At 42.4% G+C, this 27,906-nt stretch overlaps 1 protein-coding gene across 2 annotated transcripts in view; it reads left to right on the top strand.

The window, feature by feature from the left end:
- Positions 1-27,906, top strand: part of PLCL2 (phospholipase C like 2) — a 189,344-nt gene that overhangs the window by 124,999 nt on the left and 36,439 nt on the right. The window contains exon 5 of one of the 2 annotated variants that reach the window (XM_073333540.1): positions 21,210-21,285. The exons of the other annotated variant lie outside the window; for it this stretch is intronic. Within the exon in view, the coding sequence (XP_073189641.1) occupies positions 21,210-21,285 (76 nt within the window). The remainder of the gene's footprint in view (positions 1-21,209; positions 21,286-27,906) is intronic. 2 annotated transcript variants of the gene reach the window in all.

The raw sequence follows: 27,906 nt of genomic DNA, 5'->3' as shown, positions 1-27,906 counted from the left end.
GCATACTGGGCCAGATGGACCATTAGTTCTAGTTACATTCAAGGAAAACAAGACCATTGCAGAGAAGCTAAATTAATTCTTACATTAGTCTTCACTGCAAAGGATCTGAGGGAGATTCACACACCTGAGCCATTCTTTTTAGGTGACAAATCTGAGGACCCAGACTGAGGTGTCAATAGAGGAGGTTTTGATAAATTAAACAGTAATAAGTCACCAAGACCAGATGGCATTCACCCCCAGAGTTGTATGGCCATTCTTATGTTGTTATGACCATCCACCCTAATGAATAATGGCAGCTAGTCTCGCCTGGTGCTTGCAGGGCCATAGCTACACTCCATTTTTAGTACTCTAGCTCAGTCAGGGCTAGCATTGCTATGTCTCTTCAAGTTGGAATTTTCACCTCTGTCTTGAAGTATAGACATACACTGATTTGATTTTCTTGCTGGCTGATTTGAGTCTCTGATTCTGATTACATTGTGGTTAAAATAGAGCAGATTCAAACTGAGCTGTCTGCTTCTGTACAGACAGAGTGGCGTCTTGAGGGTACAAAGGTTAAGACTTCTCTGCTTGAGTTTAGGCCACGAAGGTTCATTAGAGTTACTAGAGCTATTGGGAACTCTTTGTCCCACGAATTATTCTTTGGGCCCATGCCTTTCCTGGCTGATGAAAGCTAGAGAGGGAAGAACTGGGTCCATTGTTGGTGATTATCAGTGTCTCACTTACAAAGGGCATAGTGCAGGTGTTCCATAAGGAAACTTTTATGCGACTTCCATTCTAGAGAGCAACCCGTGACATTGAAAATCAGGTTAATATCTAGTATCAAATCTTCAGTTTCTGATTAAAATTGTTAAGGACAAGTCTAAGTACCCCTTATGGGTGGTCACCAATTTGTTTGTAATTGGACCCAGTTTTGGATTCCATGTGCTTCAAAGCCTGCTGGGGCAGGGCAGTGTCCTGTCACTGTTTTCTAATTCTGGGCCTCAGTGAGTATGTGTACATTGCATTGTAAACCTGTGTCTGTGGATTCATTGTTTCCAAGCCCACACTTGAGTGTCCACACTGCATTGTAAAGCTGGGTTTACAGATGCTGGACCCATGTCTCATAGTCAGGCGAACATCCGCATGGAACTATGCAGACCTTCTGAGTTGGATCTGCAGCTTGAGCGTCCAAACTACAAAATGGTGAGGCTTGGACCCGAGTCACAGCAGGACTTGGTCTTTGACCCATCCCCCCAGCAGGGTCCTAGAACCTGGCACCTCAGTGCTTGCTGACTGATTTGTGCGTGGACAGAAGGGGGGCGTAGTCAGAGCCCAGTTTTAGTGTGCAGTGTAGATGTTCCCTGTCTGGCACCTTCCTGTAGATGTGGACTTTGCAGTCCAACTGCCCTGGGTCCTGAATGGAATGCCCTGATCTCCCCAGTTCTTCTTTGAGTGCTTGCTCATGTCAATTCCATTCTAGGTGTGTGTGTGCGCCCACGTGCGCGGCTGTTGGAGATTTTTGCCTTAGTAGTACCCGTAGGGCCGGCTGTGGGGCTCTCCGGAGTGCCACGCTCATGCTGTTGTCTATCAGGTGCCGCCAGCTCTACGCCCTCTCAGTTCCTTCTTACCACCCGTGGTGGTCAGTCAAAGTGCCTTTCTTACTGAGCACAAGCTAGTGGTTTCTACCATTCTGAACTTCGCCTCTTAGGACTGTTGTACATGGTTTGCATTTGATAGTGTTAAGTAGTTGTTAAGTAATTATTAAGTGTTAGTTAGTTAGTAGGTAGGGTCCCGTTAGGACTGATGCCCCGGTCTCCCGGGTTTAAGCCCTGCTCAGACTGCAGCAGGCCTATGACCCCCATGAAGCCGCCCTATATGGTCTTCTATAAAGACATGGTCCAGCTGCATCTGCACCCAGCCTTTCTGCCCGAGGTCATCTCCCAGTTCCATACTGGTCAAGACATTTACTTACCACTCCTTTGTCCAAAGCCTCATGCGACGGATGAGGAGCACTGGCTGCATACCCTGGACGTCAGATGGGTGCTGGTCTTCTACATTGATAGAACAAAGCTGTTCCGTAAGTCAAACCATTTCTTCGTTGCTGTCGCTGACAGGATAAGAGGTTGCCCAATGTCAGCCCAGAGAATCTCGTCTTGGATGACGGCCTGCATCTGCTTTCGCTATGAGCTGGCAAAGGTGACCCCGCTGGCGATCATGACGGCTCATTCGACTAGGGGGTAGGTGTCATCACCAGCCTTCCTGGTGCAGGTACTGATCCAGGAGATCTGTCGAGCTGCAACCTAGTTGTCCATCCACACGTTCGCGTCACACTACATGCTGACCCAACAGGCTTGAGACGATGCTGGCTTTGGCAGAGCGGTGCTGCAAGCTGCAAGACTGTGAACTCTAAGCCCACCTCCATTGATTCTGCTTGTAAGTCACCTAGAATAAAATCGACATGAGTAAGCACTTGAAGAAGGAAAAACGGTTACCTTCCTTTCATAACTGTTGTTCTTCGAGATATGTTGCACATGTCCATTCCATTACCTGCCGTCCTGCCCCTCTGTCGGAGCTGTCGGCAAAAAAGAACAGAGAAGGCGTAGGGCTGGTGGCACCTGATGTACCGCGACATGAGCACGGCACTCTTGAGGGTGCCACAGCCGGCCCTAGAGATACTGCGAAGGCAAAAATCTCCCAACGGCCGCACACGTGGATGCGTGTACACCAAGAATGGAATGGACATAAGCAATACATCTTAAAGAACAACAAATATGAAAGGTAGGTAACTGTTTTTTGCTTATGCATGCTCTCTTCCAGAGTCCTACTTTGTTATGGGTGCTCTGGTTTATAGTTTAACTCTTCAGAGCCACAGGGCAGGTAATGTAAAGAACATGAGATTTGCACAGGAGTTTCTAAAACCACAGTAACTTTTACTCTCAAAGCATAAAAGCATTATGGAAGCTCTTTAGGTAAAACTCCAAAAATCTACATGCTCTCTCCGAAGTGTGTGCTCACCTTTTCTTGTGAGTCTTTAGGTTCACTCTGTATGTCAGGCAGCTAGAGCCCTTCTGTTGTCTGTCAGTGTTTGGTCAGTGAGAAAGAGGAAGAGCCTGGATAGATCCTGGTCTTAAATATGTTTTGTGTCCCCTCTGTCATGTGACCAACTGATCAACTTCAGCCAGATGGTTAAAGTCCCAGATTCTCTGGAGTCCTACTGAGAAAACCAGTTTACTTTACCCTGGGAACTCTGTGGCAACACCATTGTTAAGACAATCATTGTTAACACAATCAGCTGTTCTGCAGCATGCAGGAGGTGCTGGGGGGGCAAGGGGGAGGAGCAGGGATGGGGCATGCTCAGGGGAGGGTGCGGAACTGGCCACAAAGAGACGGGACAGGGGTGGAGCAGGGGTGGCTGCTTGGGAGAAGGGATGGGGTGGGGACAGGGCCTGGGGCAGAGCAAGGGCGGGAAGAGGCGGGGGTAGGGGTTTAGGGGAAGGGGTCAGGTGGGGGCGGGGCCTGGGGCAGAGGAGTGGTTGAGCACCCCCAGGGCCCGGAGGAAACCAGTGCCTGTGACTGGCTTTGGTAGACAGTCTTTCTTAGGAGTGGATGTGGATCAGGTGTCCATGGACTATTTTTAGCTCTGTCCGCTGACTTTGATAGTATCAATTGCACTACACCTATGCTCGAAAGAAAAATTATAGACAGGCATTTTTGCCTTTTAGCTTTAAGGATAATTTTCCCTTTTGTTGGAAAATATTATATGAACAATCTCCTTTAAAAGTTTCGATACACGCACAATATATTTTTCAGTGGGTCATATTTGAGAGGTAGATAATAAAAATAAAAATAAAAAATCTAAATCTGAAATAAACTTTGATAGAAATCACACATTTCCTTAAATTTTAACAGCATTGCACACCGTTTTTCGCCACACAGTTCTCACTGATTTTAGTAGGACCTGTTTGACTAAATTTTATGCAACTGTATGAAAATTCAAGGGTTTTGCCATTTTATATCTTCCATTTTTCCTTTAGATTTCATTTACAATATCAAGCTGATCAGGCAAAATAACATGTTTTAAGGTACAGAATTTTCCATGTATAGTGTGCAGTATTTAAATTAAAAATAGGAATTGTAGGGTTTCCCCTCCTCTGGCTTTGTGTACAGTATGTTCATTTTCACTATCAATTCTATGTGGACTTAGAACCATCTTTATTCAGATAATAACTGGATACACTTCAGTGGTGAAGATTTAAGGGAAAACTCAGATCACTAACTGTAATTTAGTATTATAAATAGCCCTGGCATCGTTTTATACCATTTTTATTTAATACCTACACATTTTGGTTTTAAAAAGTAGTTAAATAATCTGTTATAGCAAGAGAAATAAGATCAGAATATTTATGGAAACTACAGTGGACAGCTCCTTGAGGAAGATTTAAATTTTCATCAGGTGTCACTCCCCACTAGATTTGTAGCATTTCAGTCAAATTGTCATCCAAGGCAGGTTCAGGTTTTTCTGCCAAACCTGCAGTCACAAGGGGCACCTGGTTCATGGGAGGACTTTGTCTACCAGGGGCAGGTTCAAAGGCTTGCACGTTGTTTAATGTTCAGTGTCAAATGATGCAGAGTGCAAGTTGCTCTGTCCTGAATGGGAACTCTGCGGTGACTTCTGTGAAGTCAGAGTTTCTCCCCTTTTTTATGCCCTTGAATGTACATCACAGGGTTCTCCTCTCTTCCTTCCATTAGTCCCATTTACAGCTGATGGTTGAATCAAATGGTTAACTTGAACCTGCTCTGTCATCAGTGGTGCAAGTAAAATCCATGTCTTATCGGTAGTGGGGTAGGAGGGGGGAAGGGCACCAGCTCAGGGGAGCATGTGACTTCCCCACGTGACCCTCCATGTGACTCCTCACCACCCAGGCCAGGGCCCCCATGCTCTCCCTGTTCCCTCCCCATATCCATCCCATGTTACCTGGGTGGGGGCTCTGTCCTCCTGTTGCACCAGAGACAGGGCTGGTGCGGGGGGGAGGGGAGTGAGGCTAGGGGCAGGCGGTACAGCCACTGGTGTTCTGCTCCTTTCCCTGCCACCCCTCCCAGTAGGGAAAGGAGTAGAACTCCCAGCCTCGCCCCTCACCCCTCTCCTCCGGTATGCCGTAATGGCTATAAATAGCCATAAATAGGTACGGCATACTGGCCTACTTGCACTGCTGTCTGTCATCATCAGCCTGAAAGGTGACACTGTGATGGGCCTATTAATTTTTTCTAAGAAAGGCCATTCTCTCTGCTTCTGTGTGTAGACCTGGGATATTTTCCTTCCCATCCCCCAGTTTATGTCCCGCTTCTTTAATCGCTACCTTTTACTCCACAGTTTTCTTCCATCAACTTCAACTCACAATATGATATCATAGAATAGGCTGGTGTTCATTTATCATGCTTTCCCTGAGAAGCCAAGTGTTTGGTGTCAGTGAAGGAATTTGTGAAGTAAGGAGAAATGGGTATCGAGTTTTAAAAGGAGTTTAATGTCTTTGTATGTAGAGAATGTCTGGTTTGAGATGTGGAATCAGCATCTGCTTGGCTCCGTTTTCCATCCTTAGTCTTTCCTAAATGTTCTGTTCATAATGAACTGAGAGATGCGCAAACTTGTTAGTGGAGAATTTGTGGATTATTATTATCTGGTACTACTGATTGTTTTTACTTTTTTCTTCTTTCATTTTTGCGACACTGCACATATAGGACCATATCGTGTCCTATTTCTCCATCGGGTTTAAGGGTGAATCAGTGCAAAGAGGCCAATTCCTTTATGCTCCTTCACAGCACGGGGGCACAACTGAAGTCCCCCCCTACTCCTCAGAAAGAAGGGTATGCTCCTTTCATAACTCTCCTTTGGAATAAGACATCCCCCCCAACAGGGGTAAGAAGAGACATCGAGAAGGAGGGGTCATGGCCTTGTTTCCCTCACACAGAAGGAGTATGCTGCAAACACCAGTGTGGTGTAGCAGCAGATGTGTTCCATAGTATGCTACTGAGTTCAGTAAGGAATTTTCTTCTGAAGATACCCTCTGCACCACTCCCACTGCAGGGTGGTACCTCAGAGGCACTATGGGGCACAGAATGTTTAATGTAAACTTGTTTTCTGGGGAGAATAGGAATTTTTCCTGGCTTGTAAGTATGGTTTCTACTCTTTACTCTTTTTAGTGAGATACTGAAAACAAGCTTTCCGAATGAATCACTGGCATCAGACAAATTTAGTCTGATCTTTGTCTTTTCCAAGAAGAAGTATTGGTGACAAGTACTTGTTGTACACATAAGGAACATGCAGAAGCTTTGTTTCTTACACTGGCAGTTTGGGACAGCACTTGCAGCAGTAGAAAGATCAATTACACTTCATTATAAATCGACTTTGACTGTCTGGGCCAAATCCCAGCTGATCTATTATGAGGTTATTATTGATTGCTGTCTTGTTTGCAGTTTCTTTTATCAATGTGCTGCCACAAAGCTTGACATTAAAAGCTTTTTTTAATTGGAGGTGTTTATTGCACCAACCACAGTAGCCATAGTAAAAATACATTTTTATTTACATGCATGTAGCTGAGTTTGATAAAATTATTGATATATATTACTCAGTTATTTATATGTTGATAATTATTTATATATATTACCCATTAATGCCAAAAGAATGACCCAAAGACAGTTGGGTCAGGTGTGCAGTCTCTCAGCTAATTATCTGAAATAGCTGTCTAGAATTAGAATAAATATTGTTTTGTCAGCATAACCAGTGCCAAAGAATATTGAAAAATTTCATATGAAATTAAAGGGATAGAAGAAGAAAAGTAAAAAGCGGGGGGGAGAGGGGAAGAAAACTACTGTAATTGTGCTTTACTGGAGACTTGCTCCTGACTGATATTTTTCCTCTCTGATAGCTAATCCAGGAGTAGTCTTTGGAAAACTTTACTCCTGGTGAAAGCTGTTTACTGGTTCACTAGCTAAGTCTCTTTTGCAATTGTATTTCCGATATATTTGTCAGCTGAAAACTGGAGTGTCTAACTTGCAGATGTTATAAAACCTTGCTATTTAAGGAAAATGGCAGAAGAGCACAATACTTGAACTTGGCAGAGGTGGGTGTTCCATCTCCCAGCTGTATGATGAGGAGCTCAAAGCTCTTATACCACTGGTTGCAAACCTATGGTTCTTGGCTGCTCACCTCCATTGCCTTACTAAACTAAGGATTTTCTGAAATTCTCCCACTGTTGCTCTTGCATTGTGTACTCTATCAGTGCCAGTAGTGTCTCTTGAAGTTCTTTCCAAATATCAGCAGCATCAAGCAATACAGCAGCAATCTTTCTGCAATTTGTCCAGGGCTATGGAAATAAGTTTCAGTATATTCAGCTTATCTTCTGCATTTCTCTTTAGTCCGATGTTGACTAGTTTGTCTGTGATAGTTCCATCGATTTTTGTCACTGTGCAGGGTGGGGTCCCACTCCTATCTTCTCCTCAGTCTACACAGCCTATTAGCAGAGCTTCAGTTGTTAATCACCAACATGTAGTTTATTTGCATTGGTCTTTCCACCAGTCTTTATTGATCCATATACCACACCACTTACAAAGTCAGTTCCTCTGACGAAAGGAATGAAGAGGAAAGGGATGAGATCTCTCCACCCAGAGATTCTTCTTGGTTCTGGCTCTACTAACCTGCCTTTCTCCCCCAGAACTTCCTTCCTGTGCTGCTTTCCACCCTCTGCATTAATGGACTAAGCTGTTAGTCCTCCCCAGCCCATTCTAATCCACTAATTAAGCACAGTCAGGGCCACATTGGGGGACTTAATTGGTGTTTAAGTGATCAGAGTGCTGGCTCAGCTCTTGATTCCCAGCATTCTGTCACAGTCACAATTTTTTTCATAAATTGTCCTCAGAATAGGCTAGTTCTTAATAAATAGCTCAAAAGAGTCAACCAAGAAATTCTGTCATACATCTTGGAGAATGGTGTGGATCCTCCTGCTTGATTCAGTGAAGCTGAAGTTTCTGGCAATTTCAACAATATTTTTCCTTTATTCCTGAGTTGTACTTAAGTCTTTGGCTAAAAGATGCATGAAATCAGAACTGCATCCACATGTTATAAGTTTCAGGTTCCTTTAATTAACTTCTTCTAGATTTCTTCTCATCTTTACTACATTTGCAACATTTCTGTGTCAGAGCTGTGCACTTGACACTTCAATTTTGTTCAGTTAGAGCTTTTACTGCTGCTACAAGTATGCTGCTGTGTGGGCACTTCCTGATGTGTTAATAGTTTCTGTAAAATAAACAAGCCCAGCTTCTGTCGTCACACCAGCACGCGTTACTGGATTGTGCACATCACTCCATCTGTCAAGACTCAGATTAACAAATTTCCTGTCAGTGTTTTTTGTATACTGTTCAGCTTTCTTCTCAGACACTATGTTCAGCAAACTTCCAGAAAAGTCTGCTCTGCCAGGTGCAATGTAGCCTGGTCGTAACAATTGAACCATGTCAATGTGATGTTTGTTCTGAACAAGACGAAAGGGAGAATTTGTTGCCTAAATAAACTGAGGAATCTTTTAATCTCTGGAGTGTTGCTGGAATTTGCTGGTTCTGATTTTGAACTCATCCTTGGTTTTACTGGATGATGAAGAAAGTCGTTTTTTTGAGGCGGGGAGGGGGGTTGATACAGGTAATTTACTGTCGGACATACGTTAAGTTCCAGCACTACTGGCAGTATCAGCAGATAACTCTGAAGTTGTAGACATTGCAGATAATGGACCTCTCATGATGGACCCTGAAACAAAATGGTAAAAAAGTCATTCCCCCCAGGGCCGGGAGGAAGATAAGAAGTGACCCAGGGAGGGCAGCCTTGGTTGCCCCTATTTAAAACAACATGGATTGGTAGGTTGGCCATGTTGGATTTAGAATGTTTGCTGAAATGGGTAATGGAGAACCAGCAGCAGCAACAGCTTCTGCAACAAATGGCTACTCAGCAGCAGTAGCTGGTTCAAGATTTAGGCGCCCAACAACAGGAACAGCAACAATGGGCCATACCTACTGGCACCATATCTAATGGTGCCGGTGCAGGCCACATATCGGGGCTTGGATGCTGAGTCTGCCCAGGACTACACCCAGGTGAGAGCAGCCATCTGAGACTACTTTGACATCATGGTGGAGACCTGCCAGAGGTTCCAAGGGAAGAGGTACCCTCTGGGAGCCTGACTCCATGTCCTCGCCCAGAAACTGAGACCTGTGTTGGAGGTGGCTAAAGCCGGAAACTGGGACCGGAGTAGAGGTGAGGTGACTGAACTCATTCTTGTGCATCTGTTTGCCCCCTGCTGGAGACCTCATGGCACTGCCACACCCCACACGAAAAAGGGGCAGTGGAGAGGGTCCTCCAAGCTGCCTAGCTTGGCTGTGGGACACAGCCAATCAGGGCCTAGCAGACTAGATTAAGAAGAGCTGCAGGGCCAGAGGGATTTCAGTTCCTTGCTGGAGGTGAAGGAGTGTGGGTGGTATGTGCTGGCTGGCAGAGCTACAGAACCCTGGACAGGGCAGTGCTGCCAGAAGCTGAGCAAAGTGAGAAGGAGCCCCGAGCTGGTTGCTGGTACTCCATTAGGACAAGGCCCCAAGGTAAGGGTGAAAATGGAGCGGGGCCACAGGGAAGTGGCCCAGGGAATTAGAGAAGATGTGTGACATAGTTAAAGGGACACAGCAGACAGCTGCGATCTACAGGGTCCCTGGGCTGGAACCCGGAGTAGTAGGTGGGCCCAGGTTCCCCCCACCCTCTATTAGCCACCTGGGGGAAGTGGCCTGGACATTGAAGCACCCCAAAGGGGGAACTGAACTATAGTGGCACAACTGGAGATCTGTAGCCAGGAAGTCTCAAGAGGGCGAAGACATTGTCTCCAGGGAGGGAGCCCTGGGGCACCTGCTTTATGCCAGAGCAGCGACATCTGAGAGAGAGTGTGCAGGTGCATGCCCTAGGCCAAGGGGGTGCTCACGAGAAATGAGTGCACCGTGTTACAAGCCTCATGAAAGCGTTCCCGACAGTGTTCTACTCCCAACCCAGAAGGACCTATCACACGTACCGCCACATCCAGACAGAACCAGGACTATTCCTCTGGGAGAATCCCCGGCCACTTCCCAGGAACATATATGTGAAGAAATCCAGACCATTTTGGAGATTGGGGTCATTGAAGAATCCCGAAGCAAGTGGCGAAGCCCCATCATTTTAGTCCCAAAGCTGGATGGCACTGTCTGGTTTTGCATCGACTTCAATGCTTCAATGCTATCTCCAGATAGGACACTTACCCCACATCCCACATGGATAAACTAGTAGACTATGCGAGTCTCAGTATATCACCACATTAGACTTAACGAAGGGGTACTGACAAATCCCACTCACTCCTTACTCATGAGAAAAAAACACCTTTGCCACTCGCTTTGGCCTCCTTCAATTCTGAATGGTATGTTGGCAACAAGAAGAAAGCCAAGGAATGTGTGGGCCCCTTACTGAATGAGGGAGGCAACCTAGTGACAGAGGATGTGGAAAAAGCTAATGTACTCAATGCTTTTTTTGCCTCTGTTTTCACTAAAAAGGTCAGCTCCCAGACTACTGCGCTGGGCATCACAAAATGGGGAAGAGATGGCCAGCCCTCTGTGGAGATAGAGGTGGTTAGGGACTATTTGGAAAAGCTGGACGTGCACAAGTCCATGGGGCCGGACGAGTTGCATCCGAGAGTGCTGAAGGAATTGGCGGCTGTGATTGCAGAGCCATTGGCCATTATCTTTGAAAACTCGTGGCGAACCGGGGAAATCCCAGATGACTGGAAAAAGGCTAATGTAGTGCCAATCTTTAAAAAAGGGAAGAAGGAGGATCCTGGGAACTACAGGCCAGTCAGCCTCACCTCAGTCCCTGGAAAAATCATGGAGCATGTCCTCAAAGAATCAATCCTGAAGCACTTGCATGAGAGGAAAGTGATCAGGAACAGCCAGCATGGATTCACCAAGGGAAGGTCATGCCTGACTAATCTAATCGCCTTTTATGATGAGATTACTGGTTCTGTGGATGTAGGTAAAGCAGTGGATGTATTGTTTCTAGACTTTAGCAAAGCTTTTGACACGGTCTCCCACAGTATTCTTGTCAGCAAGTTAAGGAAGTATGGGCTGGATGAATGCACTATAAGGTGGGTAGAAAGCTGGCTAGATTGTCGGGCTCAACGGGTAGTGATCAATGGCTCCATGTCTAGTTGGCAGCCAGTATCAAGTGGAGTGCCCCAAGGGTCGGTCCTGGGGCCGGTTTTGTTCAATATCTTCATAAATGATCTGGAGGATGGTGTGGATTGCACTCTCAGCAAATTTGCGGATGATACTAAACTGGGAGGAGTGGTAGATACGCTGGAGGGGAGGGATAGGATACAGAAGGACCTAGACAAATTGGAGGATTGGGCCAAAAGAAATCTGATGAGGTTCAATAAGGATAAGTGCAGAGTCCTGCACTTAGGACGGAAGAACCCAATGCACAGCTACAGACTAGGGACCGAATGGCTAGGCAGCAGTTCTGCGGAAAAGGACCTAGGGGTGACAGTGGACGAGAAGCTGGATATGAGTCAGCAGTGTGCCCTTGTTGCCAAGAAGGCCAATGGCATTTTGGGATGTATAAGTAGGGGCATAGCGAGCAGATCGAGGGACGTGATCGTTGCCCTCTATTCGACATTGGTGAGGCCTCATCTGGAGTACTGTGTCCAGTTTTGGGCCCCACACTTCAAGAAGGATGTGGATAAATTGGAGAGAGTCCAGCGAAGGGCAACAAAAATGATTAGGGGACTGGAACACATGAGTTATGAGGAGAGGCTGAGGGAGCTGGGATTGTTTAGCCTGCAGAAGAGAAGAATGAGGGGGGATTTGATAGCTGCTTTCAACTACCTGAAAGGGGGTTCCAAAGAGGATGGCTCTAGACTGTTCTCAATGGTAGCAGATGACAGAACGAGGAGTAATGGTCTCAAGTTGCAGTGGGGGAGGTTTAGATTGGATATTAGGAAAAACTTTTTCACTAAGAGGGTGGTGAAACACTGGAATGCGTTACCTAGGGAGGTGGTAGAATCTCTTTCCTTAGAGGTTTTTAAGGTCAGGCTTGACAAAGCCCTGGCTGGGATGATTTAACTGGGAATTGGTCCTGCTTCGAGCAGGGGGTTGGACTAGATGACCTTCTGGGGTCCCTTCCAACCCTGATATTCTATGATTCTATGATTCTATGAACTATGCCCTTCGGATTCCACGGGGCACCCGTGACATTCCAACACCTCACATACCAGGTTCTGCAGCCACATAACTTGTATGCAGCAGCCTATTTAGATGATGTCATCTTCTACAGCTGAACCTGGGAAGAATATCTGGCACAAATTGCTACCATGCTTCGGTCTCTACGACAGGCTCAACTAACAGCGAACCCCGAAAAGTGTAAGATAGGGAAAGAAGCCACCTACCTCGGATACCCTTTTAGGAAAGGCCAGGTCTGGACTTTTATAGATAAAGTCCAGGCCATCAAAGCAGCCTCCCAAACAGCCACAAAGAAACAGATTTGGAATTTTTTGGGACGACGACTACTACTACTACTACAGCCAGTTTGTTTCGAGGTTTTCAGTAATAGCACACCTCTCACAGATCTGGTCATAAACAACAGTTCCAAAAGATACACTGGAACGAGGCCTGTGAAAATACCTTTCAAGAATTGAAAGAACTCCTACGTAAAGAACTGGTCCTATTCAGTCCGAACTTCTCCAAATAATTCATTTTGCAGACCAGAAAGTCGATGTGGGATGTGGGACTGAGCACCGTCTTATCTCAAGAAATAAAGGGGGAGGAACACACCGAGCTCTATTTGAGCCATGGACTGTTTCCACGAGAATGGGCCAACTCTGTCATAGAGAAGGAGGACCTGGCAGTAAAATGAGCCATGGAGTCACTCCAATATTATCTCCTGGGAAACCCATTCAAGCTTATCACTGACTATACACCTTTAGGATGGTTAAATACCATGAAGAACACAAACCTCTGACTTATGTGTTGGTATCTGTCCCTCCATCCCTGTGCATTCCAAATTCAGCATCAGACGAGCAAAGCCCACCAGAATGGGCGGAACAATCTGATGGCCTCAGGTCCCCTGGCTCCATTTTGAGGGGGAGTGTGTGTGATAGGGTGTACATACGGGGCAACAAGGGGTTAAAGAATTATTTTGGGCCCAGCCAGCACCGCCCCACCACATCTGCAACAAATGCTCCTTCTGGTAGAGGAATTAAAAGACACAGAAATAGCTCATTAGGTAGCAGATCTGGAAGAGAGCAGACTTGAAACCTGTGGCTCCAGCAGCACAGAGCAGAGGGAAGGCCGAAATCTCTAGGATAACTGCCCCAAAGGGCCCTCCCTGAGAGAAAGGGAGAACCCACCCCAGAAACAATTAGAGAGAGGAGCATTCCCCTCTCCCCCTCATATGGACCTTGGACATTGGTAATCCCTTTTTACTTTCTTGGTATGGACTATGCCAGCCCGGGAAAGCCTTGGACTGAGCTGGCGCAGGGCCGGGAGAAAAATAGGAAGTGGGCCAGGGAGGACAGCCTTGGTTTCCAGATCACTGGTAGCCCCAAAGGGCCGTGGGTTGGAGCCTGGTGGAGTGGGAGCACCCAGGCTCCTCTACCAACACCTCCCTGACAGTCATGGGCCATAGCCCTAACCACTAAGTCACACTTCCCGACCATCGCCTGAGTGAGGAGAGTTACAAAATGATATACTGGTAATTTATTTCAAACCCAGTTTTATAGGGAAGATTATTATTATTAGAATTATCTAAATCTTTTTAAATCCTTATCTCTAACAACATGGTAAAGAGTTTGATTTTTTATGTTAAAATTCATAAATGCCAAATTAAATTTCTTTAAACAGGAAATCTTCACTTAAGATATTTTGATTATATTGAGCAATTAAAAAATCATTTCAGAAATCCAGAAGTAACAGAAAAAAAATTAATTCATAAAGCCTCCCACAACAAACTAACATACCAATTATATTTTGAACAGAAATATTTTGAAATTCATAAGTAGGAGTAATCCACCCCAAACACAAATTTATGACAATAATTGAAGTTATCATTTACTAGCATGGCAATACATGGTAAGCAGTCCTTAAGATTGGTTCATAATACATTTACTAACTGGTTGACCCAGATAATTCAGAAATGTCCATGTTGTCATCTTCAAAGTCATTGCTTTCTGATAAGCATTTTTCATAATGTTGTTTCATTCTGATAGCCAGGCCTTGTATCTCTTTATTATTCACATTTGTTCCATTCTTCACATTTGGTGCACGTTTCTTTTTTACCTAGAAGTACAGGACTTTCTTGAAAATATTCCCAGATAGGGTGGTATTTGTGACCTGCACCTAAGGCAGTTATTTCCTCCAGTTCCCAGTCATTGAGAATACTAGAGGCTGCACTCTGAAGAATATTCCCCCTTCTTCCCAGAGTGTGCTGCTTGGACATCAGTGTTGCTCCTTGCTGGTTGCACACACAGGTCCTTCTCCCTTGTTACATAACTCCTCTGCCCCATCCCCACCCTACCCCCAGAAAAACAAAAGAACTAACAACAATCCAAGACTTTTGCTTTTGTAACTCATGTACCTTTGCACTGCAGTCTTTTATTTGTTTAGAGAGAGAGAGGGAGGTATTGGAGAAACTAATGGATTTCTGTTTGTTTGTATCTCAGTCTGTGTAAACATGCAAGGAGACTGAGCAAGGCCATTCATGAAGTGCCCAGAATCACCCAGAAGCAAGGGCTGATAGTTACTGGGCCTATCAGTGTTTTTGTATGAGCTAGAGAGTTTTTCCTTGTGGATGGAGTCATAAATATTAATAATTTGAGAACTGAACTAATCAGAGTTCAGGTCGGGAGAACCTATAAAATAGGAGTATGAGATCACCCAGGTGGGCTCAGTGGATGATCCTAATGATAAATGATAATGTCTCCTGGAGTCAGAGGCGAAATCTCAACGCCTTTGATGACTTTTGCACCTAGTAGCACAGCCCCTGGTTCCCCCACATGATAAGCCCTTAATACAGTACGTGACCTATTATGCTTGATCTCAAAAGTTACATGTTTTTCTCCTTATTCTTTCTTCATGTAGAAAAGCAGCCTTTAACTTTCTTTATATAGAAAAGCAGTCTTCAACATATTTGTTTTATTTAACTGCTTAAGAGATTGTGATAAGTTTAGGGCCATCCCTTAACATAGTTTGTATTAAAATTGGATTTCATTTTAAACTGGTCTATTTTTAAAAAGAAAAACTTCTTGTAATTTAAAGAACAAAATAAAACAATCTATTTAAATAAAAAATCAGCATTTCTCCCTGTAAAATCATTTATTTTTATCCACCTTGCATAGGGAGGTCTGTGACATTCTTCGTTAAAACTTACTTGAGATAAATAATATTGCGCAGTCCTGACCTTATATTTTCATGAAGTCATCATTTTGGCTTGGATACAAAAGAATTTGGTACATCAGATCAGTCTGGAAGATGAACAGTTCAGCAACCATATACATGTACTGCATTTTACTGAAGGGATGAGTGTGTATACTCTGAGGAGTGCAGGGGAGTAGTAAGTAAAAAAAAAAAAAAAGATGACATGAGCCTTTCTTAAGATATCTTATTCTGGAAGTGTTATGTACTATTCCCAAAATCCTTGTTAGGGGCTTGATCCTACTCCTATTGAAGGTTGAAGGACTGGCCCCTATATTTTTATTCTGTTAACATATCTATGTGGCCATTGTTTCATAGCAGCTGAAATCCATGTTGAGAATGTCAGCACTGCCACACAACCATCCCATAATTGCTTCTCAGACTGGACCTATCACATTAAGATCCAGCATCTTCTGGGAACACTGAGTGAAACTTGATGTGTGCAAGAACTTTGCAGTAATGTCCCTTTCATAATGATCCTGTGATGCAGTGCTTATTCATTCTGAAAAATGTTCTATCTAATTTTTGTCTATGTGAGATTTCTGTTGCAATATACTCTGATGGAAGAAGATGGTAGGAGTGGAAAATGATTGGAATGTTCAGCTCTCTGTTTGGGGCGGGAAGGAAGACTGCCTCTGTGCCTCAGTGCTTGCTTCCCGTCTTGTACCCTAGCAACGTTTGGAAATAATTGTTAGTTTTGGTATACCCAGGTTTTCTCCTAGACATGTATTACCTTTGCTACTTCTGTAGCATGTTAACCAGAACCAGTCAGTCAAACAATTGTTAGAGAATGTTATGACCAAGGTTTGACTCAGAACAGAAGCTACAAAAAAATTGTTGTTTTGGAATGTCTGAGTCTCATAGCAGACTCAACCTTCCAATATGAAACGGTTGGCCAGACTGGAGCTCATGTGTCATTTCTACATCTACCCACTTTTTCCACTTCTGTCTGCTCAAGCAAGAGACGGTATTGTTGGTCCTCAGCTCATTAAATTAGCTGTTGTCTGAACTCACCTAGTGAACTGAACCTATGTTCTTTCTAAAATGTAGGCAAATAAAAGGGAGCAACATATTTGCACACAATTTTGTGCCTGAACCTGCCCCCACTGAGCTCAGTTAAAAACTTCTGTTGATGTCAGTGAGAGCAGGATTGGTCCTATAACTCCCACTGAAATAAATGGGAGCAGAATTGACCCTTAACCTATCCATAGCAAAAATTAACAACTTTGCTTAATTACATTAGGTTTTCTTTAAATATAGCCAGTGCATGTGTTTTCAAAGAAGGCTGAAGACTAGAAACAAGCCATTATCGCCCTCGAAGGAGATATTTTTGACTAAAGTCAGTTTCATATCAGAATAATTTTTAATGACCTACAAAAGCAGTTTCACAAGTTTTCTTCACGCTTTGTGAATACATTTACTGAAAGATCTGGCAGTTTTCAGGCCAATCTAATTTTTCAAGTCAAAGTTACTAAGTACTTTAAATAGGGCTTTGTAGTAGAATCTGATTGCAACTTTTACCTCTCCGTGTTACATGAGTACTTATGCAACTATTTTGTTAAATTCCTTTCCAGCTATGAAATTAAACTAATTTACCTCATCTACTTTGCTGATACAGTATATAAATAAAAAGAGCATATTGATTTAAGAATTTCTATTTATCTTTGACTTGCCTCCTTTCTTTGACTCCTTGACATCATTGCATTGCCTCAAAGTCTAAGGAGCAGTTTTATCATGCTTCTGAGACTTGTTCCCCAGTTCTCTTGAAAGAGATTATTAAGCTGTTTCTAAATATTAGTGAGTCTGATCTGCATATATAAATTTGTTCTTGAAGGGAAGCAGAACACAGACAGATTTTCTGAGTGTAAGACATAGCTGAGTTTGGGCCAGAATTAAAATGATGTAGGTATTATGAGAGTAATGTTGCTTAAATATAAACATATGGCAGTAAGCTAATATATTATAACACCAATATTTCTCAAAGCTGTTCCAGAACAAAACATTTTGAATGGGCAACACAATTTCTCTCTGTTGTGACATAATTACAGTCTGTTGCATGTTTGAGCTCTGTCACAGAAGGGATTCTAGAGTGAAAGAATTGTTGATAACAGGAGAGAGAGCTTAAAAGTTTGAAAGCCATCCATGCAAGACAAGTCCACATTTTAGCTATCTTTGCTGTACCAGTATTATAGGCAGCAACAGATACAATTGTAGATTGATTTTTCTTTTTAATTTGTTAAGAAGGAATCTTTTTACTAGTTATTACCCACAGCGAGCTTTGGCATTTTCCATTGTTATCAGTGAGAACAGTATTGGGGGCCATAACGCCTACTAAAATAAATGGGAGCAAAATTGGGCTCAATCCTTGTTCCAAAGACACTCAGTCTAAAAATAGACAAAAGGTGCCATATCAAAGTAGAGTGATGAGATAGTGATTGGCCATGTCTTGGTAATACAATGCTACATTAAAATGATGCTGTTTTTCTCCTTAAGCTTGTTGTTGCCAGTCAACAAGTTTCCTATAAGCATCAGGGCAGACGTGTCTCTTCAGAGGGATTTGAACATTGCAAGGTAGTGGTGTTGCTAATGAGCTCAGGAAGGGGTTCTCTGCATTGGATCTGGTATGAAGACAGTATAGAGACAGTTGTGGGAGAAGCAGACAAACGTTGTATAGAGGGAGGAAAGGGGAACAAAATAAGGGTAGCGTTATGGAGTTATATAGAAGACAGTGACAAGAAACTTGACCTTGATGCAGTGGGAGATAGTGTCGGGATTCAAAGACAGGGTGACATGGATAAAAAATTAAGCAAAGAAGATAGTCATTAGTGGGTGAGTTTTGTAATGTCTGGAGCGGGAGTCATATGGGCATTTGGGTGGCGTACATTGATAAAGATGGGAAATGAGGAGGAAATGAACTTATGACCATAATGAGGAGTTAAAAACCATTTGATACTAAACACTGATGGCTGAGAAGTTTAGAATGTAGGATTTGTTGTTGGTACAAAACTAAGATGTTGCTTGTCTTACATTGAGGTAGATTTTCAAAGAGATGAATGGATTTTTAGTTACATGACATCTCTTGTCTTAAAAACTTAAACTTAAAAACTTACCAATTTTGCCTTACATAAGTATATATGGTTACTTTCGTATCTGCAGTATTCCCTTTTACTTCCTCTTACATACTACACAGAATACCTGGAATTCAGTAAATATGTATGTAAGTTATTTAAACCATTATCTAAGGCAACTGGTAGGTTTTTATGAGTAATCATCTTATTAACTCAAACTGCTCCTAACAGAACACTTGCCCTATTCCGTTCACATTAAAATGCTCTTTAGGAAAAACCCCATATGTGCTTTTAATTGGACTGTACAGCTGTAAATTAGATTGTCACTTGTTGTTGTATATTGGCATTCTGATTAAAACAGTATCCACACATTCTCAGGGAATCATTTCCAAGGTAATTTTCATTTTTCAAATCGACAGGATTCTCCTCATAGGGAGCGGTGCAGTCTTGTTTCAGCTAGTTAGTAAAATAACATGTTCTGGTATTGCAAGGCTATTTGTGATTTAAATCAGCTCTGTCTTGGTTCCTAGTGTTCAAGCCCATTACAGAAGCAAACAAACACACACTTCATGACATGCATGTTGAAACAACTGGCAAATTCCTTGTCTTTCAAGGACATCTATAGAGCAGATAAATTGTAATTTCTAACTGTTGCTGAAAACATATCACTAGTGATGAACACCATGAAACAAAATACTCTCACAGCTTTCTCAGGACAAATTGGGAATAAACAGCTTGCAGTGATTCTCAGAAAGGCTGTTTGGGATGACATACAATATTTGGGGTGTTACAGCTTTCTCTTAGTTAAAGTATGACTCTCTCTTTAAAATGTTAGCATCTTCAGTATACAGTACTTAATTATCTAGTAATCAGTTTAATTTTATTTATCGAGCAACTTTTGCCTCCATGGGTGCCAAATGTAAGTTTATGTGCAATAAATAGTCCAACAGGGGAATAGATCAGCACTAATATTTCAAATGCAGCTTAGTTAAGGTAGATGTGAATTTTTTCATCCTTATTTAGTGTTGTGATAGGGACTTCTGGAATCTAATCAGAAATCAAGACAATTTGATTTTTCAAAATTAAGTAGAGGAATGGAAGAATTAGTTGTATAAAATGAATAACCCAGTCTGAAATAATGGGTTCCAGACTCTAGAACAGAACTCTACGGTTGTGGTTCATGTTCTGTTTAGTTCTGCCTTAAACATGAGATCTGAGCTGCTGCATATTTCTTTGTATTTTAACATATGTACCTTATAACCTTGTAGTCCTAGAAGAAGGGCCAGAATTACTTTCAAATAATAATCTTTAGTTTGTCTAGCCCAGCTTTCTGTTTCGCTGGAAGTAAAAGTTACAGTTAAATTTCTGTGGTATGGTCTATGTCAATGCGGACATCAGGTTCTTCCTCCTCACTCACTGTGAAAGGCAAGAAGATCACCTGTTGTGACCCAGAATCTAAGGCTTTCTCCTCTTTTTCTCCAGTTTGATTCATCCCTTGCTCAAAGCAACATGCAAAAGGAGGCCTCAGCTTCTCTCAAACTGAGAACACTTTAAAATAAAAATGGGTGAAGGAACCCCTCCTCAATTGTGCCTGTTGAAGTAACTCTCTCCCGGGTGGGTTACCTTAAGGTTTTTTTTTTTTTGCTGTAGAGCTCATGCAGATGCCTGTTGAGCACAGGGAACACGTTCTCTCAGGAAAAAGAAAATTCCATCTAAATATGCATTAGCAGCAGGTAAAATGTAGAACCTGAATCACTAAAACAATTTCTATCTGGCAGAGACAGCAGTGAACAAGCTTTGCCGCAAAGCTGCTGCCTAGCATTCCTTATACCCTTCACCAGGCACTATTGATTCGAAGTGCAGGCAACTATGGATGCACCCCTGATTACAGAGCACCAAATTTGTTAAAGTATTTAGGTGCCTAACTCCCATTGATTTCTGTGGGAGTTAGGCGCTTACATACCTTTACAAATCTGGCCCTGATTGCTTAGAGCAGGGCTTCCATAAGAAACTCTGTCTGGAACGAGCTGGTGAAGAAGTCAGTGGTTTCCTTTCTTTCTGCTCCTTCACGTTCCAACTCCCTCTTCTAGTTTGGCCTTGAGTCTCTTGTTCTTCCTCTATAGGATGTTTACTCTCTACAGATCAAACCACAAAAAGGTAATTATAAGGAACCAATCTGGAAAAGCAGAGGGAGAGTACACAGAGAACAGAAAATATGGGATGGTGATTGATTGTCATCCTGAATGTCTGGGTGAGGAGGAGGAAACAGCATCCACGTTGTCTTGACCAAACTATAGAATGTGAATTAGCTGGTAAATAGGAATATATTTCCCCTTTCCTTTGACAAACAGTGGGCTAATGGTAAACCACAATGTGTTTTGTTAACCTCTTCACAAATCCCAAACCACCAGCACCACATTCCTCCTTCCTTCATGTTAAATTTGGAGCATCCCTCTGCCTTGTACCAACAAGGAAAACAAAGATGTGCAAAAACTAATAATAGATGTTGAAATAATATTTGTGGCTTCAAAACTAAATAGTCCAGAGTTTAAGCACATATCTTTCAAAGATACAGCTGTACCAATAATTATTAATATTTTAAGACAATTTTATAAATATATGTTTGAACAGTTTAATCTGATATTTTCTCTGCAGATGATTCAGACCATCAAGACTCTGATTGAAAATGCAAATAGTGTATATGAGAAGATAGTACAGTGTCAGAAGGCTGGTAAGTGCAGGCTCTCTTTTTGAAAAATTAAAATACAGTAAGGCATTTCTCCTATATTTTCATTTTTTTACAAAACTTGGATTGGGTTCATTTATTCTACGAATGCACAAAACAAAATTATTTGAATTCATGCAGGCACGAAAGCAGTAAAAATGGACCTTCCTAATATTGATTTCATAATGGACAGTGGGGTCTGTGGCGTTCCAACTGAATTTTGGAAATCATTCTTTTTAATCCTTTTAAATTTTATGATTGGACATATTCTATTTTAATAAAGCAAAGATAAAGTTTAGAAAATACACGTTGATATATTTATGAATGAGAGATACTGCGCTATTCCTATGTATTATTACACATTCAAGGCCATGCTTTTTAAGTCTATGCCAGAGGTATTGCTCAACATGCTGATGTAGGGGCAGGGCACAATGTGCACACTGTGGGTCTAAACAGATGCTACTTTCTAGAACGTACTTTAATGCCAAAGTGGTTAAAACATTGTGTTTTCTTAATTGTTCATTAGACTGTGGAAAATATAAAATATGCATCACTAGACTTTTGTGTGTTGAGGATATATGAGAGATTAGGGAGGCATATTTTTTACAATAAAACCTGTATCAGGGATTCATGTCTCATCATTTTCAATTTGCAGTGTTACTCAGATATCATATGGTTCATTTGGGTTAGATGAAGCCCAGGAACATCAAGTGAATTGCCACAAAATGCCATAAATTAGTTTAGCTGGGATAAGAACCCAGGCTCTCTTGGCTTCTGGTCATTTGATCAGTTAGCATCCTGCATCCTTCTGAAAAGAAACACCTAGAATATGTTGACTGAGTAAAGAATTAAAGTGAATAGATTCCACTAGAAAATGAAAGTTTAATGGAGTTTTAAATTTTACATATATATAATCACATAAACTGCAGATTATATATTCTCATTGCATTGTTTCCGTCTTTTATTTTACTTCCAAATAGACAAATTGCTCCAGTGTGCTCTGTATTTTGCTGTTGTTGGAATTATGCCATAGCTGGTCCTTGACAGTTTGAAAGCATTACATTTGTATTGGTAATAGGAGGAGGTTCTATGTTCCGCTTAGGACCACATGGTAAGAAGCTTTAATTCCAATCCCAGATCTGACAGTTATTTCCTCAGTGACCTTGGACAGTTTCCACATCTGCAAACTGAGAATAATAATACTTACCTTCCAGAAATGTTAATATTTTTAACAGTCATGTCATCTGGGAAGTCTGGGGTACATACACCTGGGTATACATGTGTAGGGCATATCTATGGAAATTATGTTGTGCTGTTGCACTAATGTGATGAATCTGTATTGACAGAAGAGGTAGAAGTACTAAATAAAGAAAAAATCCTTGATGATTGAATCATGTACTGTACTGTATTAGTGTGACAGTTCATGTAAATGTAGCAAATGGCTGGTCTGAAAAGTTGATATGATCGTGTCCAGTGTAAATAAGCCCTGCGATTGTTTGATATGAAGAACAGCTGGAGAGAACTTAGGCCTGGTCTATGTGGTGAGTTAAAGCATAGCAAGCTAGAGTGGGAAGCTGCTGATGCCTTTCCCCACTGCCTCACTTCTGCCAGAGCATTTCACCTGTAACTACGCACAGCAGTGTGGACTCAGCCTGCTTTTTGCTACGGATTGTAGCTATTCGTACACTCTGCACCACTGCCAGTAGTATGTAGTGTAAATCTATCTAGAGAAAATAAAATGAGGGAGATCCTGAAGAAAATCTTTTCAAGGTCAGTCCCTTAAATGTTAGTTAAAAAGGGAGGAAAAACAGACACATTAATGGGAAAGCTGAACATTAAAGAGAATAATGCCCTGCATCAGCACTACGCTTTGGAGAGGTACAGTGTGTACTCTTTTCTGCACCTAACTACCTCTGCTGATGAGTGCAGGAGACAGGGCAGGGTCAGGACCATTGCCCCACCTTCACCTCACACCTGGTGAGGAAGCTAGTGCTGCTGACAGGACTAATATGGAATAGTGGCTTTACTCTGAGACACAGCATAGTTGGCCACTGTGCAAAATCACAGGCCTGGGGAATGCTCCTTGTTTCGTCTTCTCCCTCCCACCATATTCCATATGTTTACAGGATCAACCACAATTTGTTCCAAAGTAAATTGCTGGGAAATTGAGAAGAAGGAGAAGAAGGTTAGGGACGTAGGCAGCTTTGCCAGTGGTGATGATGCCTTGAAATAAGCTTTGTTGAGAAGGTTGATGCATAGGTGATGCAGGGTTACATGCCCTCCGAGATTTCTGCCAGGGTGGGAGTTGGGCTGAGCGCAGCTGAAGGGACATGCCTGGGAAAGGCACCCAGAGCAGGGAAGCGAGACCAGGCTGGCAGCACAGCTGTCTGCCAGAGGGGGCGCGGGGAAGCCTGTTGAGTCCCATCCCTTCTTTGCCGGCCACCACAGTTACCTGCTCGAGTACATATCTGGACTAGCCTGCCTGGGGTATGCAGAAGGGAGCTTGGGGAGTCGGGGCAATGGGTGGGGGGACAGTGGGTACTGGGGGTGCTACAGGTGGGGTGGGGAGCCCAAGGAGTCAGTGTGGGCCTGGGGCAATGGATGGGGGTGTGGGGGAAAGCAGTGAGGGTTTGGGGGAGGCAGTAGGGGCCTGGGGGGATGGGTGGGGGAGGCAACAGGGGATATGGGGGCCAGGGGAGGCAACAGGGGCCTGAAGGGATGGGGGGCAGCAGAGAGGCAGCAGGTAATGGCGGGGATCTGTGGTGGGCTGGGAGAGGAAGCAGGGGCCTGAGGGGATGGGTGGAGAGCCTGGGGAGGCAGTGGGGCCCAGGGCCAATGGGAAGGGATGCGGGGAGGACAGGATGCCAAAATACAAGTTTGCCTAAGGCCCCGTTTTTTCTAAAGCCAGCCAGGGCACTGTGGGTGGGGGGCCAAGAGGATGTTGCTGCAGCGTGCCTTGACAGTCACGAGGAAGTTGACTGTTGCTGTGGTGGCGGGGATGGGGACTACCATTGTGTCCCCCTACTATCAGCAGTTACCAGTCACCTGTGATTTGGTGGATTGCTTACTAAACATGAAGTAAAGAAAATGAGAACTGTTCAGGCCTTCCTGGATCAGCGGGTGCCAAAGCTCAGTGGATAAGCAGATCTCTGGCTGTAGAACACAAGCTGTATCGTCTCTATTTCAAGAATGATCAATCAACACCAGAATTCATCAATAGAAGAAATAATTTACTCCAATCTGTACTAACAAAAAAAAATGGAATTTCTCCTGCTTTGCATGTATCTTAACTTCACCTTGGCGTTATGTACAAGCAAAAGACATACTTCCAATAATGTTCTTTTCCACTGATACTGTTACTATGCATTTTATGCTTAATTAATCCTACTTAAAATAATCCTGGCCCCTGCCCTCATATGCTACTCTGGCGCCATATAGCGTCCATGAAGGTGCTGCAACTAGGTGGGGGAGAATTCCCTATGCTTATTCCCTTGCAATCCCTGGCATAGAGAGTAGGGCCAGGGCTGGGAGGGGGAATCTCTGTACTGATGAAAACTATGAAATTGTGGCCTGCAAAGAAGGGGGTCAAAGGGCTTGATCTAATTTATGCTAGTACTACACCAGCTGCCACCTGACCCAGGATCTGGGCAGTATAAAGGTGGTTTGAAGCCACCCATGAGGTAAAACACAGAATCTGTCCCACTGATTTTTTTCAGAAACTGTCATAGGTATCAGAATAGTTTATTTGCTTTAGAATGACAGCGTAGTCAATGGAGTTCATACTACCCAAAGTATAAGCACCTGTTACAGATGCCTGTAAAGACAGTCTTCCCATTCCATAAGTAGTCTCACATTCCTATGCAGCCTTTCCAACTTATCCAAGTACTAAGGGTCAAGTGTCTTTATCTTTTGTGTTTTATATTTACAGTTAGCATAAGAAAAATTAGTCAAGGAAGTGCAAATTATTGAATACTTCCCATTGACTGCATCTGTAGGCAAGATCGAGCACTATAAAACCCCTCTAAGTATGACCAAAAGGACATAAGCATTTTTTTCCTTACAAAAGATAATAGTGTTTCTTGCCATAGAGCTATAATCCTCCAAAGTCAAATGTAACAATATTAGTCTCTGAATTCAGCAAGAGGAAGATTATTTTTAGGTTCAGTATAATCAATTCATTATACAAGCTTAGCAGTTTCTTCTATTGTAGCATCTATGGGTAAGCTGTATTTTTCATTATCCATTCTGCTAGCATCTTTTACAATTCACATTTTTTTCAGTTTTGGTTTACTTATTCCTTCAGAACTTTTAAGAACAGTAAAATGGAAATCTTAAACAGTGTTACCCACATTAGTATCGCTTATTTGGGGAAAACAATGGCCTTGCATGATCCAAAACAATGATGACAGGCACTAAAAGTATTATATACTTTTTGCTGAAGCTCCTGCACAGGTTCTCAAATTATGGTCTGTGGACCAGGGGTGGTTCACAGAAAGGTGGTGGATCACTAGGTGCAGCTCTCCGGCGTGTTTCCAGTTACTAAACTCCATTAAAAGTTGCTAAAAAATACATGCTGTCTTAATATTACTCTTCTGTGTAATTATTTGCTGTGGTTGTTAGAGGTAAGTTATCAAATACAAATGGGGATTAGTCTGTATAACTAGGTATACAATATAGATTCCATGAGACAATCTATATTGTACACACAAAATATAGTCCTGACTCCAAATTACAGGAGGAATCTGGTGTTCGGTTGTTTGGGGGATTTTTAATTGTAAAAAAGAGAAGAATTGGGGAAGTTTCCTTTTATCTTTTTAATCAAAGCGTCCCTAATACTTGTGCACAATGAGTGCAGGAGGAGATAACAAACCCATTGGTTCAGTGCCTTGGTCATAATACATTGTTACTTCATTCACTGAGTTTAGTAAGAGAATACTGATAGGCTGTTAACTGCAGGTGTGATTGTGCTGCCGTAGTGTAAGATTGTTAATGCTGAGCATTTCAAAAAGCATACAACTACAGTAGTCAATCTTTGGCATTTATATAAGGATGTAGTGTTTTTTCCCAATGGAATTGCTGTTTTCTGTGAACGTATAGGACTCTCTTGGTAAATAAAAATAGATGCCATGCACAGTCCATGTATGTTTTTAAATTCATGTTAATTATGCCCAGACCTGTTTTCAGACTTTAATAATAGTTGAGCCAAGAGTTTTATAGAAAACCTCGTGATTTACTCTTTTTTAAAATAAAGTAAGTTAATACTAAAATTCTTATGGTATCAGATGTGCACATAGTTAAAATCTTGGAATTTCAAATTTTCGTGAAACAGGCATTTTTCATATCTTACAAATTTACTGCTCACCCTGACTGTAGATTTACTATAATCTGTCCTAATACTGTATAAACAATCAATATACACATTTATTAAATAATGTATTAACTTTTCTGCAGATGACTGGCTTACTGCAGTTTTTCTGTTTCCACACTTTGTTCTGAAAAGGAGTGATTATTTCTCTCCATCCTCTGAAGAAGCCAGTGATACGGAAAGTAAACTCTTGGGAATTAAGTCCTGCATACCAGTCACCAGGACTCAAACTACTTATGTGATGTAAAAATACAAAATGTACTACAAGGATCTTTGACTCGCCAAGGGTCCCAGTATTCAAAAAATGGTGGTCATTGATCTTGTATGCTTTGTACAGAAGAAATATTTTCTGCTTTATCACATTGGAACACATGGTGTATGTTGTCTGAAGGAGTAGTCCTATGACCCCATGAGATAATATGCTGTTTGCCCCGTCACTTTTAATTATTATTTTTAAAAAACACTTTTTGATAAAATTAATGTGCACTATTTACCCTAAAATATCAAAGTCAGAGGAACAGACTTGGGAGCAGTAGACTGATGATTTCACATAGGCTGTATATTTTTCTAGAGTTACTGGGCACAAAGATGTACTTTAAGTACATGATTTAAGGCACTAATTTTGCAGTAGAGCCTACTCATGCCAGGTACCCCCCTTCAGAGCCTCTACGTGGGATGTGGCCTCCAGTGGATCCCTCAGTTTCCATGGGTATTAGGCTGCAGGAACTGAACCTCCTGCTGGTTCTGTGTGGGGCAAGATGTTTTGAACAAGCACTGGAAACTTTGAGAGGAACCTTGCACCTCTCCGATTCATTTCTCCTCTGGATGGGGAAAACTGGGAAACCAAAATGCAGCAGTATTTTATTACAAGCAATAATTAACATGTGCCTCTGTGGGCAACTTTTTCTTTAGATGGAAAAAGGTGAAATAACTCTTTATTAAAAAGTTGAGCTGGTAGTAAATACACTAAATTTTGCAACCTAACTGACTAAATAATCTAAATATTTTTATTTAATAGGTACAAAGAAATAGTGTGCAAAGAGGATTCACTATGCCTTCAGAACAGATGGATCATTTTCTTTCTTCCTTTTAGTAATCACTTAACAGAGACATCATTTCAGAAGATACAGGATTTTCTATTAGCTATACCTGGCAGTTTAGCAGGGAAAAAAAGTGACACTCCTATAGAAAAAGTGCTGTCCTATGGAAAAGCCTTTTTAATGAGCAGAAAAGTAATTCACGATGGAAGTCTTCAATTTGGG

The sequence above is a fragment of the Lepidochelys kempii genome, chromosome 2 (assembly GCF_965140265.1).
Source record: "Lepidochelys kempii isolate rLepKem1 chromosome 2, rLepKem1.hap2, whole genome shotgun sequence".
Taxonomy (NCBI): Eukaryota; Metazoa; Chordata; order Testudines; family Cheloniidae; genus Lepidochelys; species Lepidochelys kempii.
The sequence above is the reverse complement of the archived record's forward strand: the minus strand, read 5'-3'. Positions and strand labels throughout refer to the sequence as shown.